Genomic DNA, 16,555 nt, shown 5'->3' on the forward strand with positions numbered 1-16,555 from the left:
AGTACAATGTATCCTTATTGCACATGTTCTTCTTCCAGAATCAGTTGCGTATCTCATGTTAGCAATTACACTGTTATCGATATCCCATTAATATACAATTATAATTGAAAAATGTGTTACGAATTGTGTCCCTTTCTCTTGCTCGCCGGAGCTAACAGCTTGATAAAATTGCAAACACACACAGCCTATTACATAATTAGATTAAAGAGATAAGCAATATAGCAGACATAGAGGAATATGAAAGTAGGGGCGATTAAAGGAGAAGGAATGGAGACGAGAAGACTCAATAAATAGGCTCTCAAACGAAAATCAAGCATTCACTTTACCTATAAAGTTTATTCTTCAAGTAACTATAATTAATAATTACATATTATAATCACGTTCAACATTATACAAACTAAACGTGTATAAAAATATGTTCATCATTTCAGAACAAATGGTTACACAGAGTTAATTACTGAAAATATTACACTTCAATTTCATTTGGATCATTCCGTCATAAATAGACTCGTAGATACTGAATATGAACAAAATCCGTCCAGTAGTTTAGTAGAAATCGCTGTACACAGACAGACTAGTACTAAAATTATTATATTCCATGTACATCATTCCCTGATAAATTGACTCGTAGATACTGAATATGAACAAAATCCGTCCAATAGTTTAGTAGAAATCGCTGTATACAGACAGACTAGTACTAAAATTATTATATTCCATGTACAACATTCCCTGATAAATTGACTCGTAGATACTGAATATGAACAAAAGCCGTCCAATAGTTTAGTGGAAATCGCTGTAAACAGACAGAGCAGTACTAAAATTATTACATTTCATGTACATTACTCCCTGATAAATTGACTCCTGGATACTGAATATGAACAAAATCTGTCCAACAGTTTAGTAGAAATCACTGTACACAGACAAACTAGTACTAAAACTATTATATTCCATGTACATCATTCCCTGATGAATTGACTCGTAGATACCGAATATGAACAAAATCTGTCCAATAGTTCAGTAGAAATCGCTGTACACAGACAGACTAGTACTAAAATTATTATATTTCATGTACATTATTCTCTGATAAATTGACTCGTAGATACAGAATATGAACAAAATCCGTCCAATAGTTTAGTAGAAATCGCTGTACACAGACAGACTAGTACTAAAATTATTATATTTCATGTACATTATTCTCTGATAAATTGACTCGTAGATATAGAATATGAACAAAATCCGTCCAATAGTTTAGTAGAAATCGCTGTACACAGACAGACTAGTACTAAAATTATTATATTTCATGTACATTATTCTCTGATAAATTGACTTGTAGATACAGAATATGAACAAAATCCGTCCAGTAGTTTAGTATAAATCGCTGTACAAAGACAGACTAGTACTAAAATTATTATATTTCATGTACATAATTCCCTGATAAATTGACTCGTAGATACTGAATATGAACAAAATCCGTCCAATAGTTTAGTAGAAATCGCTGTACACAGACAGACTAGTACTAAAATTATTATACTGGGTCATCCATATATCTCGGCACCGAAGCTAAGGTGGGATCCCGCTCGGCCGATTAGCTATCGCTTCCCGCCGATCGATCAATACGAGAGCCCCATGTTTAGCAAGCTAGAGTGACTGTCTAATAAACTGTAATGCACGTTAAAAGTTATGTACTCACCCATGTCACTAAAGGAGATTCTGTATCTGCCTGCCTTCGTTTTCAACACATTTCTGGCATCTTCTTATGAAATTACTCATTACTTTTCTTAGTTCTCTTTTGGAAATTGAATTAATAATAATAATAATAATAATAATAATAATAATAATAATAATAATAATGGTTTATTTTAACGGGCAGAGTTAAGGCCATTCGGCCTTCTCTTCCACTCAACCAGTATGATAAAAAATTACTACAATGCAATGATCTCTTGACGAATGTTATCCTTAAGTTTTGTCTAAGTGTGTGGATTCGTTCTTCGCTTCTTATCAATAATATTTCCCGTTTCACGACAGTTATTAACTAATCTATTTGTAGACACTAAGCAAGAATAAAATCCGTCCAATAATGCTATCTCTCAGAACATTATAAATGACATCTCAGTGTGCATAATCACTTATTCAACTGTGTCAGCCATTCTACAACTTGCTTCCTGCTTTTCGATTTAGCCAAGTATAAGGGTGTACGTTTCTTATCGTCAACACTTAAAGGACTCGCACCTGCATTAATAAGGGCCTGAACAATTTGCAGGTGTCCCTCAGACGCAGCATGGTGGAGCGGTGTTTGACCACGTACATCACGAGCCATGACGTTCAATCCTTCGTCAATAAGCTTCCGAACCAGGGACACGTGACCCCTTTTCGCTGCTATGTGTAATAGAGACCTATCCGAGTAACCTTTCCAAGTAATGTTTGCTCCCCACTTCATAAACGCTTCAAGCATGGGAACCGATCCTGATCGTGCTGCATATGCGATGGGGGATTCATCGCCAGCATTCGTAATGAGAGGGTTTGACCCGAGAGACACCAAGAATTGGACCAACTCCACGGACCCTGATTCTGCCGCGTAGAACAAAGGAGTGTTTGCATCATCGTCAATGCTCAATGGGTATTCCCCAAGGTCTATTAAATATTTAACGAGGGCAAGAGATCCACACCTTGCCGCGTAGAATATGGGAGTGCGGTATTTTAGGTCCATGATATTCTTGTCTGCGCCCCATGCTACCAAAGCTTTGATCAGGGGAACTGATCCTGACAATGCCCCGTACAGGAATGGTGTTCTGTCAATAGGATCTGCATCACTTATATTTGCGCCCATTTCAAGAAAAATCTGTACTAATTGAATTGATCCGGAGGAAGCTGCGCAGTGAATTGGTGACATAAAAAATGGATATAAGCTGATTGCTTGATAAAACAGACCAAAATAATCTCTGTCTGTATTTTTTCTCGACAAAGATGCTCCTGAGTTCAACAATAGCAATGACATTTCCACGTTGCCCTTCAGAGAGGCAGCACATAAAGGGGAACCCTCAGGATTAAGATTGAAATCCACTCTTGTTCCCAGCAGTAGTAAAGTTCTTGCATTCGGAATGTCTCCCCTCTCGGCCGCATCAAGGAGAAGTCCTTCCCTTTCCTTCGGTTTCAGTGCTGATACTTTCTGGAAAAAAAAATACTTTGAATCAATATGGAACTGATGCAATAGTTATAGGCCTACAGTGTTCAAAAGTTGTGGAATATTACTAATAACTTCTCCAATTTTAATTTTAAAAAAGTTTTATACAAAATATGTTGGAGATAAACCATACAATAGGATACTAGTGTTCGAAAAAAGTTATACAGGCACACAGGGTGTAACAGTTAACTTTATTTTTTTTTAAAGGCACCCTATATTAAGGGGAGGTAGAGGTGAAATTTTGAACAAAAACTGAAGAAAAAATGAAAATTTGGTTTTTGCATTTTTATTATCTTTATTTTCATATTCCGATGTTAGTTTTTGATTTTGTGCCCTTAAAGTATGAAATTAAAACCAAGATAACTGTATTACTATATTATTATGCTATATTAGTATAACTAATACTTATCATTATTGATATACCTTCTCTGAACATATAAATAAAAATAAATATTGAAAATTTCTTACAATATGGTGCATGGAGCATTTTATATCAAACGATATAAAGTTTTATAAAATTATTAATATTTACAGAACGATTGTACTTAGAAAGTTGAAACTTGTTATGTCCATTACTAATAACTAGACTTCGTGGAATTGCCACGAGAATCGTAAGGTTTACTGCGCACGCGGTATAGACTGTATGAGAAGGGGATGTGCAACGGATGGAGTATGCCTCTGATGTAAACACTGAGCAGTATACTCCGGTTACAATAAAACCTGTATCTTGCATTCAAGAAATATAATGAATGATCATTGAAGTAGGATATGTCTAAACATGTAAATACACAATTATGTTGTAGTGAGATATATTAACCCTTAAAATTTAATGTAATATACTAGCATCATCCTTGAATATGTGCATTGCAGTGAAGAGTTGCGTACATTTTGAGCGACTGCAAAGTGAACCTCCTCCGATGGTCACTCAAACAGTTTTTATATTGGGAAATTGTACGTTCAACATCACACGATGTAATAGGTGCATATTTGAAGAACGGAAAGTCACTACTTTTTAGTACACCAACTTCAGACGTCTTGTCATGACCTGATAGTACATCATTTATAATACGAAGTCGTGAATAGGCAGAATTTTAGCAATAATGTTTCTCAACTTACATTTCACTTTTTCTGAAATTAATGAATTGTTATTTTGGATAACGGTTTGTGATACTTTATACACTATATTAAGGGCTTCTGAGAGTTGTAATTTATACGATTCTAACAGGGTGATGCTTTTGGACACAATTTTAAAATTAGAATCAGTGAACAGAATATCTTCCAATAGCTGTTCAGAAGGCAATGATTTTACAGCTGCAACAGCGGAACTGTCTGTGCTAGCCAATGCATTAATTACCTCCATTATTTTGCCGTAATATTCTGCATAATAATTAACAGCATCCAACCACGTTTTCCAAAGGGTCAAGACTGGCTGCGGTGGTAAGGGTATTCCAGGGGCAATTATTTGGAACAGCAACACTCTCATTGTAGTATGTTTGATTGAATTCTTGTCTGCACTGAACAAATGTTAAACTTTCACTATTCCAACCACAGTAATGCAAAAACAAGTGCTTACATAGGTATACATTAGCTGTAGCTGCTCTATATATTTGGACCGGTCACATCTCTAAACATGAACTGCTTATACTACGAGACCGGGAGGTCGCTCACCTCTCCTATAATACCGTACATCGGCCACCTGATTGCATGCTGCGTGTGGCAATTCAACGAAGTCTACTAATAACATACTTAGTATCCATGATCAATTTCAAACAAATCGGATAAATGTTGTGGATTTTGAAATATTCACCTCTGCCTCCCCTTAAAATTGACATATTCCGAATCTACATTAAGAAAACCAGGTAGTGATTAATGGTCAAAAATCCGATTTTTTTATATTGTGTTTAAAAAATGTGCAAAACTTGCTCTTTAAAACAATATAAATATTTTGGGGGTATTTTTTTTTTGCAGATAGGCCCTTTAAATGGCCTCTTAAAATTTGGCGGTACATGTAATTCATACATTCTTTTTTAATGCAGTTTTCTGTAAATTGACTTTTTTCAAACTTAAATGCATTTTTCTCTTAAACTAGTGAATCAGTTTAAATAAAATTTTACAGTGTTTTCTGCAGCCTGTGTTCTACATAGTATACCTACGGGCTTAGGAATATCACACACATTACATGAGAAAAATATATACAAGGTGTTAAAAATAACGTTTACAACGTTTCAGGGATGATAGAGGAGGTAAAAACAAACTTCTTTTGTAAGTGACAAAACTTTGGCAGATGCGCCGTTTATTGTGTACGTAAGTGTTAGTATAATCCATAAGGAACGAGACCAATTGTCGTTTTAGAGGTGGTGTTCAAACTGCCGTCCATTGAAGGCATTGCACAACTGGTACCTTCGTACTATGAAGTGTCTGCAACGCTCAAAAGGCCAGCATTGTCTCGAATAACATGTGCAGCTTCAGCAACGCGAGCAACTAAGTCTTCTGCCGTATCGATCGGTGTCTCATACACAAGATGTTTCATGTCTTCCCACAAAAGAAATACAGTGGGGTTAAGTCCGGTGATCGAGATGGCCACGGTACCGGCCCACGCCTGCCAATTCAACGATCGGGGAATTAGCATTTAGGTGGTTACTGACACGACGACCGAAGTGTGGAGGGGCAACGTCATGCTGAAACCATATTCGGTCTCTGATGTTCAATGGGATATTTTCTAAAATTTCTGGTAGGACGTCGCGTAGAAAAACATAGGCTCTAGTACAACGCAAACGTACTTACGTGTCGTAGCAAGTCTTCGTTGACACCGGGATGACCCTTTTAACTTGTTGCAGACACAGCAGTACAAACAGAACTAACCAGTGTGTGTTGTGATGGAAGTCAAGCCATCTACCCTTCAGGCACCTAGTGGGAAAACGGCGCATCTGCTAAAGATTTGTCACTTAAAAAATATGTTTGTTTTTACCTTCTTTATCATCCCTGAAACGTTGTAAACGTCATTGTTAACACCCTGTATATGCATTGAAAAAATTTAAAGAATTGTTAAAGTCCAATATCTTTTCTGTTTCACTATGGGTGAAATACTAAATTTTGCTGTAGAATTTACAATATGCATTACTTGATAACTTAAAAAAGTACAAGTTGTAGAGTGAAGACTGTAGCAAGTAATGTGCACCTGAATAATGAGGTAAATTTAGCAAAGTGGGGAAATAGGTTATCAGTTAGGGCCTTTCTTTTTCACTTGAATACGAAACTAATTAGTTGTCTTTTATACAGCTGAATTCATAATAATGGTATAAGCATGGAATTTTTTATTCCACTCTGAACACTAAAAGCCTAGAAATATTGAACTAAACTTTGGTACTGAAATTTTTTAATCGCACAGGCATCACTACCCAGTCTCCTTGAATGTAAAATCAAAATTTAAGAAGTTATCAGTAATATTCCACAACTTTTGAACACTGTAGTCCTATAACTATTGCCTAGCTTTAGAAGATAAACTTATAGTATTTAAATAATTGATTAAATGGCGATCTTGTTTTAATTATGTAAGCATGTGTGGCTTAAAGCTGTTTCGGTGCTACTTGACATCATCCTCAGAGCCTACCAGATCTCGGCGTCATCTTAACTTCGCTGCCTGTTGTGTGGGTGCGTTCGTGTGATGAAGAGTTGTGTCAAATAGTGCGTGTGTTCTAAAATTGATCTGTGTTTTGAGAATTTGATTAGGTTGTGTTTTAGTGTGTCTGTATATTTCATATTGTTCTAATATGTGGAGTTTTTGTTTTTGGGTTATATGTGTAGAATTTCCATGTCTGTATTTATGTTATTGTTTGTATGGTTAGCATTAGTTATGTGTTCGGCATATGTAGATGTATTGTGTTCTCTGGTTATTGCTTTAATTTGTTCTTTGTATCGAGTTTGGAATAATCTGCCTGTCTGTCCAATGTAGAAACTGTCCCAACAATTGAATGTGAGGTTGTATACGCCTGTGTGGTTGTATTTATTTGTTTGTGTTTGTGTGTTGAGATGTCTTTGTAGTGTGTTTTCCGTTCTGTATGCTATGTTGTATTTCTGTTTTCTGAATGAGGATGCGATCTTGTGTGTGTTTTTGTTTTCGTATGTTAGTGTGATGTATTTTTTGTGTTCTTGTGTTTGTGTTGTGTTTTGTGTGTTTTTGTGTTTGTCGAGTTTTTGTTTTGTCTTCCTTATGATGTTGTCTATTATGTTTGGATTATAACCATTTTCTCGTGCTATGTATTTGATTGTGTTCACTTCTTCATTGTATTGTTGTTGGCTAATGGGTATGTTGAGTAATCTGTGTACCATTGTCCTGAATGCAACATATTTGTGTTGTGTGGGGTGATTAGATGTGTTGTGTATGTGTGTGGTGGTGGTGGTTGGTTTTCTGTATATTTTGAAGGTGTGTTTGTTGTCAACTTTTGTTATGGTGATGTCTAGCAAATTTATGGAGTTATTGTTTTCAAGTTCCAGTGTGTATTGGAGTTTTGAGTGTATTTTGTTCATGTATTGGTGTGGTTTGTGTATTTTTTGTTTGTTTCCTTTGTATAGTATGAATATGTCAATTATTTATATTCAAGTGTTAAAAGTAGTGTACGAAAGATTCAACATGGATTATAGCATTTAATGACAAATTGTGATGTGCATCCCATTCATGAGAGACGTACTCACTCCGCATTGGTTGTACTCCTTTAATATTTTACTATCGGCGTCTCTGATGACAACGTCACACCCGAGATACTCCCACGTGACGCAGCTGCGTTCAGGATAGTCGACAGTGACACAGCACGTGGAGGCGGTGTCTAAACTGACGTGATATTCAGGCACAACTGCAATCACACAGACATTGCGGTCAACAGACGAGTGTGTATTTTGAAGGAATAGGGGATTGTTATCAACCGTGAACTCACCCTGTACGATCACGGACCAGTTAAGGCGTTCGTTGCTCCAAAGGTCGAACCCCTTCAAGGAGTAGACCCCTGACTGGTGACGGTCTACTCGCCAGATGTAGAGCTGTATAACGAACTCCTCTCTGGTGATGTCCACCCTATGGTCGAACTCTCCTATTTGTCGGTTCCCCGGTCCGTAAAACCACAAGTTATCCTCGTCGGATTCGACGTCAGCTTGAAGTACGAGTGTGCTGCCTTCCCTGACTCGTACGACCTGCGGAGTTCTGTGCCTGAGTACTAGGCATTGACCTAGATCAGAGCAAATACTTAGTAACCACTCTTGGAAGAGCGTGATGCTATGGAAGTAAAAAATAATGGTAAGCACATTTAATATCCCAAAGAGTTTTCTGTATAAGTATACAATTTTTTTTTTCAATTTTTCAATATTTTCTCTTTTGAGAACTATCCGTCACCCTTCAAGTTTACGTTGCGAAAAATTGTTGTTCTTGTCCTTACATTCGATGTGGTTTTGTTTCCAAATGCCTACATAATTTTGCGGACAATAAAGAACTGTTAGGGAAGACTCGGCTAATTCCGCAATATTAAGAAGTAAATCTGTCATATTTTTTCAAAATGTTTATTGAAAAATATTATCAAGGTATGTAGACATGGACGAAACGTTTCATTACCAAATGAGATAAAGATACCTATTAAAATGCAAATATATTTATTTTGCAATTCATTTTGAATAATTTTTCAGAAAAGTCCATGATATACAATACAAAGATTTATTTTCAGTCAATGACTTTACTTTATATATATATATATATATATATATATATATATATGTAAGGTACAAATCTTTACATTACATAATTTAATACTGTATTAACGTTTTCGTCGGTAATGCCGACATCATAAGATACAACTTTTTATGCTGCAATATCATCCCTAAATAAATACAAGTACCTCTGTGATCAAAAATACAATATACATTGATAAACATAAAACATATTAAAATCAATATGGGTTGGGGACATCAATATTTCTTTACTCATGTAAATGTACCCTTATTGTCAATTAGTTAAAAACACAAACATGTACTGTAATTACAATATATATATATATATATATATATATATATATATATATATATATATATATATATATATTTATATATATAATTGTAGTTCTTCACTATATAAAATATAAAACTGAAAAATGCATGTAAAATACTATGTGAAGAGACGCTTACAATCTTTAATCTATATTTATCTAATTTGCTTGTATCCATATTCTTATTATCCAGTTATTATACACCTATTTAGTTGTACAGTTGTGACAAATAAAACCGGACCGACGGAATAATCAAAGTCCCCGAAATGAGCCACTGCGCATGCCACGCCCGCATTCACAAAATAGCGAGTAATCTATTGAAATTGTTGCAGCATCGACTGCTGACGTAGACCATTTCGAAAGCTATTAGAAAATATGTTGGTAACATTCATGTTCTGGGAATAATAAGTTAATTAAGTAGGAGAATATCGCTGCAATCGAATAGTATTGGAAATAAATTCGAATAAGGAACGAAAAAAAAAAATTCCTTCCCACAAAGGATTCGAACCACGAAAGTCTTAGTTACCAGTCTATAGTGCTCTGGAATGAACAAGGCTCTGAAATCAGCTACAAAGGTGGGTCCTGTTTTTTTTGCCACTACTGTACATACATTACAGTTGAAAAAGAACAACTCGGATAATTTCGCAACTGTGATATTGTACTACTTAATTAATTTATTATTCCCAGAACATGAATTTTACTAGCAATCGAAAAGTATTAGGAATAAATTTTAATAAGGAAGAAAAAAATTTTCCTTTCCAGGCAGGATTCCAGCCACGAAGGTATTAGTTACCAGTCTATCGTGCTATGGAGTGAACAAGGCTCTGAAATCAGCTACAGTGGTCGGTCCAGTTTTTTTTTTTTTGCCACTACTGTACATAATAAAATATCTAAAAATATAAAGGTACAAAATGAAAGACAATTCAAACTTCAAACTAAGAGGTGGCTACAAAATAATCATTTTTAGAATAAGAATGATTTTTTGATAATTATGTAATATTTTATTTGAATGTTATTATGTTTTTAGTTTTTAATAATTTTAATATTGACACACTGTATTTATGTATTATCTCAACGAGGCCTCTTGTACTATCGTACCTTCAGGTAAATGAAGATAATGAGTATGTGTAACAAAAAAAAAAAAAAAACGAAAATTTTATGTTATACACTGCTCCGCATATTTAGTAGAATGCGTTTGAGTCTAAAGAAAGCAAAATACAGTACAACGTGATCTGTTGTTGTGACGAGAATTCAAGCCTCTGTAAACCGATTTCATGTCACAAAACGTTCATGTCAAGGTATTTTTGATAATATAAATATTATTCAACGCCTACAAAGCATACACTATTCGAGAGTTTAAGGTAATATTTATTTATTTATTTATTTATTTATTTATTTATTTATTTATTTGTTTATTTATTTATTTATTTTTTCATTGTTTATTTATTTATTTATTCATTTATTTATTTATTTCTTATTTAATTATTATTGTATTTTATAGACCTAGATAGATATATTCTAGGAAATAATATTAATTTGTTTCGGAATATATATTATGTCTTTCTCGTGTTAAATTCTATCCTACCTGGTTAACATGTTTCGGTCTGTTATCTACCATCTTCAGAACTGGCTGTTGCTGGTCTTGGCGCCTTTTGTTTTGTTTTCTGTGGGGGTGTGTTTGTGTAGTGTAATGTGGAGTCTACGAGTGTGTGTGTGTGTGTGTGTGTGTGTGTGTGTGTGTGTGTGTGTGTGTTCTGAAATTGAGTTGTGTGTTGAGAATTTCATTTGGGTGTGTTTTTGTGTGTCTGTATATTTCGTATTGTTCTAGTGTGTTTAGTTTCTGGCTTTTTGGTTGGATGTGCAGTATTTCCATGTCTGTGTTGATGTCTCTGTAGGTGTGGTTAGCATTTGTGATGTGTTCTGCATACGTGGAAGTGTTTTGTAATTTTGTTATGGCTGTGATGTGTTCTTTGTATCGTGTTTGAAATGATCTGTCTGTCTGTCCGTCCTATGTAGAAGTTGTTGCAGGTGTTACATTTGAGTTTGTATACGCCTGTGTGGTTGTATTTGTTTGCTTGTTTTGTTTGTGTGTTGAAATGTTTTTGTAGAGTATTATTTGTTCTGTATACGATGTTGTAATTTAATTTCTTGAATAAGCTTGCAATCTTGTGTGTGTTTTTGTTTTCGTATGTAAGTGTGATGTATTTTCTGTGTTCTTGTGTTTGTGTTGTATTCTTATGTTTTTTGTGATTATGTTTTGTCTTTCGTATTATGTTGTCTATTATGTTGGGGTTGTATCCGTTTTCTTGTGCTATGTATTTGATTGTGTTTAGCTCTTCTTTGTAATCATTTTGGTTCATTGGTATGTTGAGTAGTCTGTGTACCATTGTTCGGAATGCAGCTAGTTTGTGTTGTGTTGGGTGCTTGGATGTGTTGTTGTTGTTGTTCTTGTTGTTGTTGTGGTGGGTTTTCTGTAGACTTTGAATGTGTGTTTATTGTCGACTTTTGTTATTGTGATGTGTAGAAAATTTATGGATTTGTTGTATATATTTAATTCGTATTAACGTTGCATTAGATTCATTTTTTATAAGGAATTAACAACTTTTAAATACCATTCCCGTATGATCGATGTTTTCCTGTCTATAATATTCCTCGGCTTTCATGCTCTACCGCTTGCCGATTGCATGGGACTTGTCCCACGTGTTATATCTAAGTAGGTGAACATTGACTTTCTCCTTGTATATACTGTAATACACTTCTATAATATTTCACGAAATATCAACAAAAATAGTGGCAGGTTCAACACCGACCACCATTATTTATTAAATAATAATAATAATAATAATAATAATAATAATAATAATAATAATAATAATAATAATAATAATAACAATAATAATAATACGGTCTTTATGTAGGCCTATAGAGGATTCCACGTTAAGAAAAAATCATTGAGCATATGGAGCTATTCCATCAAGTGATCAGTTGTCATAGAAACGTTTATCTACCACATATATTCTACAATGTACTAGGCAAGGCCCATAAAATCAATGCTTTTTTCTTAAGGTGGAATGCTCTATATATAGCGAGAAATCTATAACTGCATATACATGGGAACAACTAAGAAAAATATTGAATTACCTCCAATGATGCACCCCAGAAGCATAAAGATGATGACTGCAGTAGCCATTGTGTCGTGTGCGTAGAATTTAGGAGCCTGATGGTGGATCTCGTTGAGTTATGTGACTGGGTATTGTGCGATGAGTGCTTTGGAAGCCGATATCGGAATGGACTACAATATATTAGTGACCGCTCCTTATTGGAAACGTCACTTCCTGTAGCATATGCAATAAATCTCTCTTCTGATGTGATGCTATATCCGTAAAACTGTGTAAATTCATTAACACAGTGTTATGAAACCCATCAGTTATGTTTTTAAACAAAGAATGACACAGATGTACCTAGTAATTTGGAAGTATTGTTGACATTAGAGTTGCCGCCTTGTAGAATACTGGTCCGGTAGTTTTGTTAGAATACGAAAATCTGTAGAAATGTTCGTAGTATTGGTATATTAGTCAGATAAGAAACTTGAATGCATGTATAGGAATTGAAGTATATTTTTTAATTAGGTAAGGGTTACCCAATTTCTTTGTATTTATTTACTTACTTACTTACTTACTTATGACATTTAAGGAACCCGGAGGTTCATTGTCGCCCTCACATAAGCACGTCATCGGTCCCTATCCTGAGCAAGATTAATCCAGTCTCTACAATCATATCCCACCTCCCTCAGACGTAAATGGGAGGATAATATTAAAATGGATTTGAGGGAGATGGGATATGATGATAGAGACTGGATTTATGTTGCACAGGATAGGGACCGATGGCGGGCTTATGTGAGGGCGGCAATGAACCTGCGGGTTCCTTAAAAGCCATTTGTAAGTAAGTAATTAATAATAATAATAATAATGATAATGATAATGATAATAATAATAAGAAGAAGAAGGAAGAGGAAGAAGAGGAAGAAGAAGAAGAAGAATAAGAAGAAGAAGAAACTTTCTGCCTATGCTGAAACAGGAAAAAATATTCGCGTCAGCCCTTCATACACATTCCCCAAGTTGCACAATAGAGTAGGCAAATTGCATGAGGCAATGTTGACGTAAGATATGACCACAAACAGGAAGAAAAATTTCCTACTTGTAAATGACACAGATAAGAATATTGTGCGATTCTCTTGCCAAAAGCAATTTGGATTTTCTTGAAGAAATGAAAAGTTTATTTATAGACGGAACGTTTAATTCTTTGCCCAAAATCGAAAAAAATCGAAAAATCGAAAGAGAATTGGGAGGACAAATTTAAAAGGTACGCAAAACGCGTCCTTGCAAGGGGTTGGGGGCTGTACAAAACTAAGTATGTGAGCTCCAAGCCTGTTGGCCACTAGTCTCACTCCGGGTTACGCTGCTCCACTGAAGGAGCTCTAGAAAATTTTGAAGGGGAAGCCGAAATTGGACGTAACCTCTTAGGTACCACATACCCGAGGGGGACGGAGATTTGATCAAGTGATCACGGAACGGGGCGAGGAGGAGATGGCTGGTGTTTGCCGTTAGGATGGCAAGACACTGTCATCTGTTGTTCGATGACAAGGCATGTGAAGGCCGTCGGAAGAAGCGCCGCGAAATCTAAATCTGCAATTTGAGAGGTCCCTGTCCTTTAAAATTGCGACTAATTGGTTGACCTCGTACATTTAATAGACAATTTATAGGTTCTGAACTAGGGCATACGTCGTTTACAAGAAAAGGGGAATATATATGGGGAAGGGCATATAGGTACGTGGCCCATTTCTTATACGGCTCATCCCGACATTTGTCTTAGGAAAACCACGGAATACCTTAGGCAGGATGAGTTGCCTCATATATAAGAGACTAGCCAATTTGGCTATTATGTAGGAGGTGATTGTTGTTATGAGCCTTGTTGAATCGTCTCAATTTAGAGACCAGCCATTTGGCTTTATGGTGACTCAATTACGAAGAGAGGGGAGAGATGTAATTATTAATTAATTTAGAGTATTTAGGGAGATTCATGGGGATATGAATGCAGGTCCGTGGCTCATTTCTTTTAGGGCTCATCCCGACATTTGTCTTATCGCCTTAGGGCCAAACTATTTCATCGAACTTTTATAATTCACGGCGCGAGGGAAAGGCTATAAGGCTCATTCACAATGAAAATTAAACATAACGTAAGCGTTAACTTAACGTTACAGTAAAATCAAGAAGTCATACCATCATTCACGATGGGAACATAAACATAACAGCAAACATACTTGGTAACCATGGAAACATAACAACGACGCCATTTCCTCATATTCTGTTGTATACTTCAGCGCTCCACGATTGTGTTCTGTTTGCAAATCACGTAAGCATAAGCATGAAAGATTGGAGTTTGCAAACTTTCATGTTAACGTCTTACGGTAATGTTTATGTCAATGCTTATGTGAATGATTGTGAATGGTTCCATTTGGTAGCCTGGGCGCAAACTTCTGTGTTTATGTTAAGGTTATGTTTAATTTTCATTGTGAATGGGCCTTTATACCCTATTAATGTTTCGCACATTCGGTAAAATACTGCCGTAAGTCGAAAATCACGTATTATTTCCAACGCTGTGTTAATACTTGGGGTATGAAATTCTAATCATCATCATCATCATCATCATCATCATCATCATCATCATCATCATCATGGTAGACCTCGGTCCGTTCCGCTCTCAAAATTCATCTCCCCATCGTCTTCTAGGACGTCCCACATCCCTGTGACCTTGTGGCTGGTATAATAGTGCTTGTTTAATTAACTTAGAAGAGTCCATTCTTCAAATATGTTCATGCCATTTTTGTTTGTAATTTTGTAATTTTTGATTTGATTGGAATCGCATACTTCTGGAACTGCAACTTAGAGATTTCAGGGTATTTTGATTCAAAACAATTAATTAATTGACCTCTTTTCAAAAGAATCTACTTTTATATTTGTTTGTTTCCGGATTTTATAAAATATAAAGCTGAAAAATATTAGTCACATTACTGAAAGTAATGAAATTTCATTAGTGTGATGATGAAAAAAGAAAAGAAATAGCCTACATGATAAGAAACGCCTCTTGAGCTGAATGTAAGATGCAAAATGTAGCATATGAATAGAATAGGAAACTGATGATGGTGGTCTTAAAATTCTGAATTATTATACCACATGAAGCACCAAGAAAACTTAGTAGCCTATGCCAGGCAGACATAACATTGTATATCAAGGAACTTAAGTTCTATGCTGTAACTCTTGCAGTGCTGACTGGATATAAAAAATGAAGTACATAAAGCTTATGTTACTGCTTATAGTACACCCCAAGTATTTGACGCTGACCAGTTGCTCTACTGCCTCATTTAGAATTCGCACGTTTACCTTCTTTACTTTTCTTCTATGACCAAATTTGAGTTAACTTACCATATTTCTTGTGACATAACAGATGCTCGAAATTGCCGACCGCCAACATTTTTAGTATTTATAATTTGCATATATTATTTACATTTAAATTTATATTTATTATTTACATTCTTTTATTAAAATATTATCATAACATAAATAAAAATATAAAAAACCGCAACTTTTTTCTTCTAGTATAAGAAATTTGACATCATCTTTAGATAAACCTATGGACTAAACGTATGAGTATAGTTGTTTATTTATTTATTGATTGATTTATTTATTTATTTATTTATTCGGTTATTTATTTATGTACTTGTTTATTTACTTATTTATTATTCACATATTTATTACTTATTTATTTATTTACTTATTTATTTATTTACTTATTTATTATTTACATGTTTATTATTTATTTATTTACTTATTTATTATTTACATATTTATTATTTACTTATTTATTATTTACTTATTTATTAATTACATGTTTATTATTTATTTATTTACTTATTTATTATTTACATATTTATTATTTACTTATTTATTACTTATTTATTATTTACATGTTTATTATTTATTTATTTACTTATTTATTATTTACTTATTTATTATTTACATATTTATTATTTACTTATTTATTATTTATTTATTATTTACATGTTTATTATTTATTTATTTACTAATTTATTATTTACATGTTTATTATTTATTTATTTACTAATTTATTATTTACATGTTTATTATTTATTTATTTACTAATTTATTATTTACATATTTATTATTTACTTATTTATTTATTTATTTACTTATTTATTATTAATTTCTTATTTACTTATTTATTTATTTACTTATTTATTATTTACATATTTATTATTTATTTACTTATT

General features: G+C 34.2%; 1 protein-coding gene across 1 annotated transcript; it reads right to left on the reverse strand.

Moving 5' to 3' along the window:
* Positions 1-1,322: 1,322 nt before the first annotated feature.
* On the reverse strand, positions 1,323-12,486 carry LOC138704677 (ankyrin-1-like). Its single transcript, XM_069832802.1, has 4 exons — positions 12,349-12,486; positions 8,113-8,400; positions 7,874-8,031; positions 1,323-3,166 (listed from the first exon to the last, which is right to left on the reverse strand). Exons 1-4 carry the CDS (start codon positions 12,395-12,397, stop codon positions 2,123-2,125), a joined length of 1,539 nt encoding a protein of 512 aa, XP_069688903.1. The 5' UTR covers positions 12,398-12,486; the 3' UTR covers positions 1,323-2,122.
* Between the last annotated feature and the right edge of the window lie 4,069 nt (positions 12,487-16,555).

Source organism: Periplaneta americana, chromosome 8 (genome assembly GCF_040183065.1).
Source record: "Periplaneta americana isolate PAMFEO1 chromosome 8, P.americana_PAMFEO1_priV1, whole genome shotgun sequence".
In the NCBI taxonomy this organism is placed as follows: Eukaryota; Metazoa; Arthropoda; class Insecta; order Blattodea; family Blattidae; genus Periplaneta; species Periplaneta americana.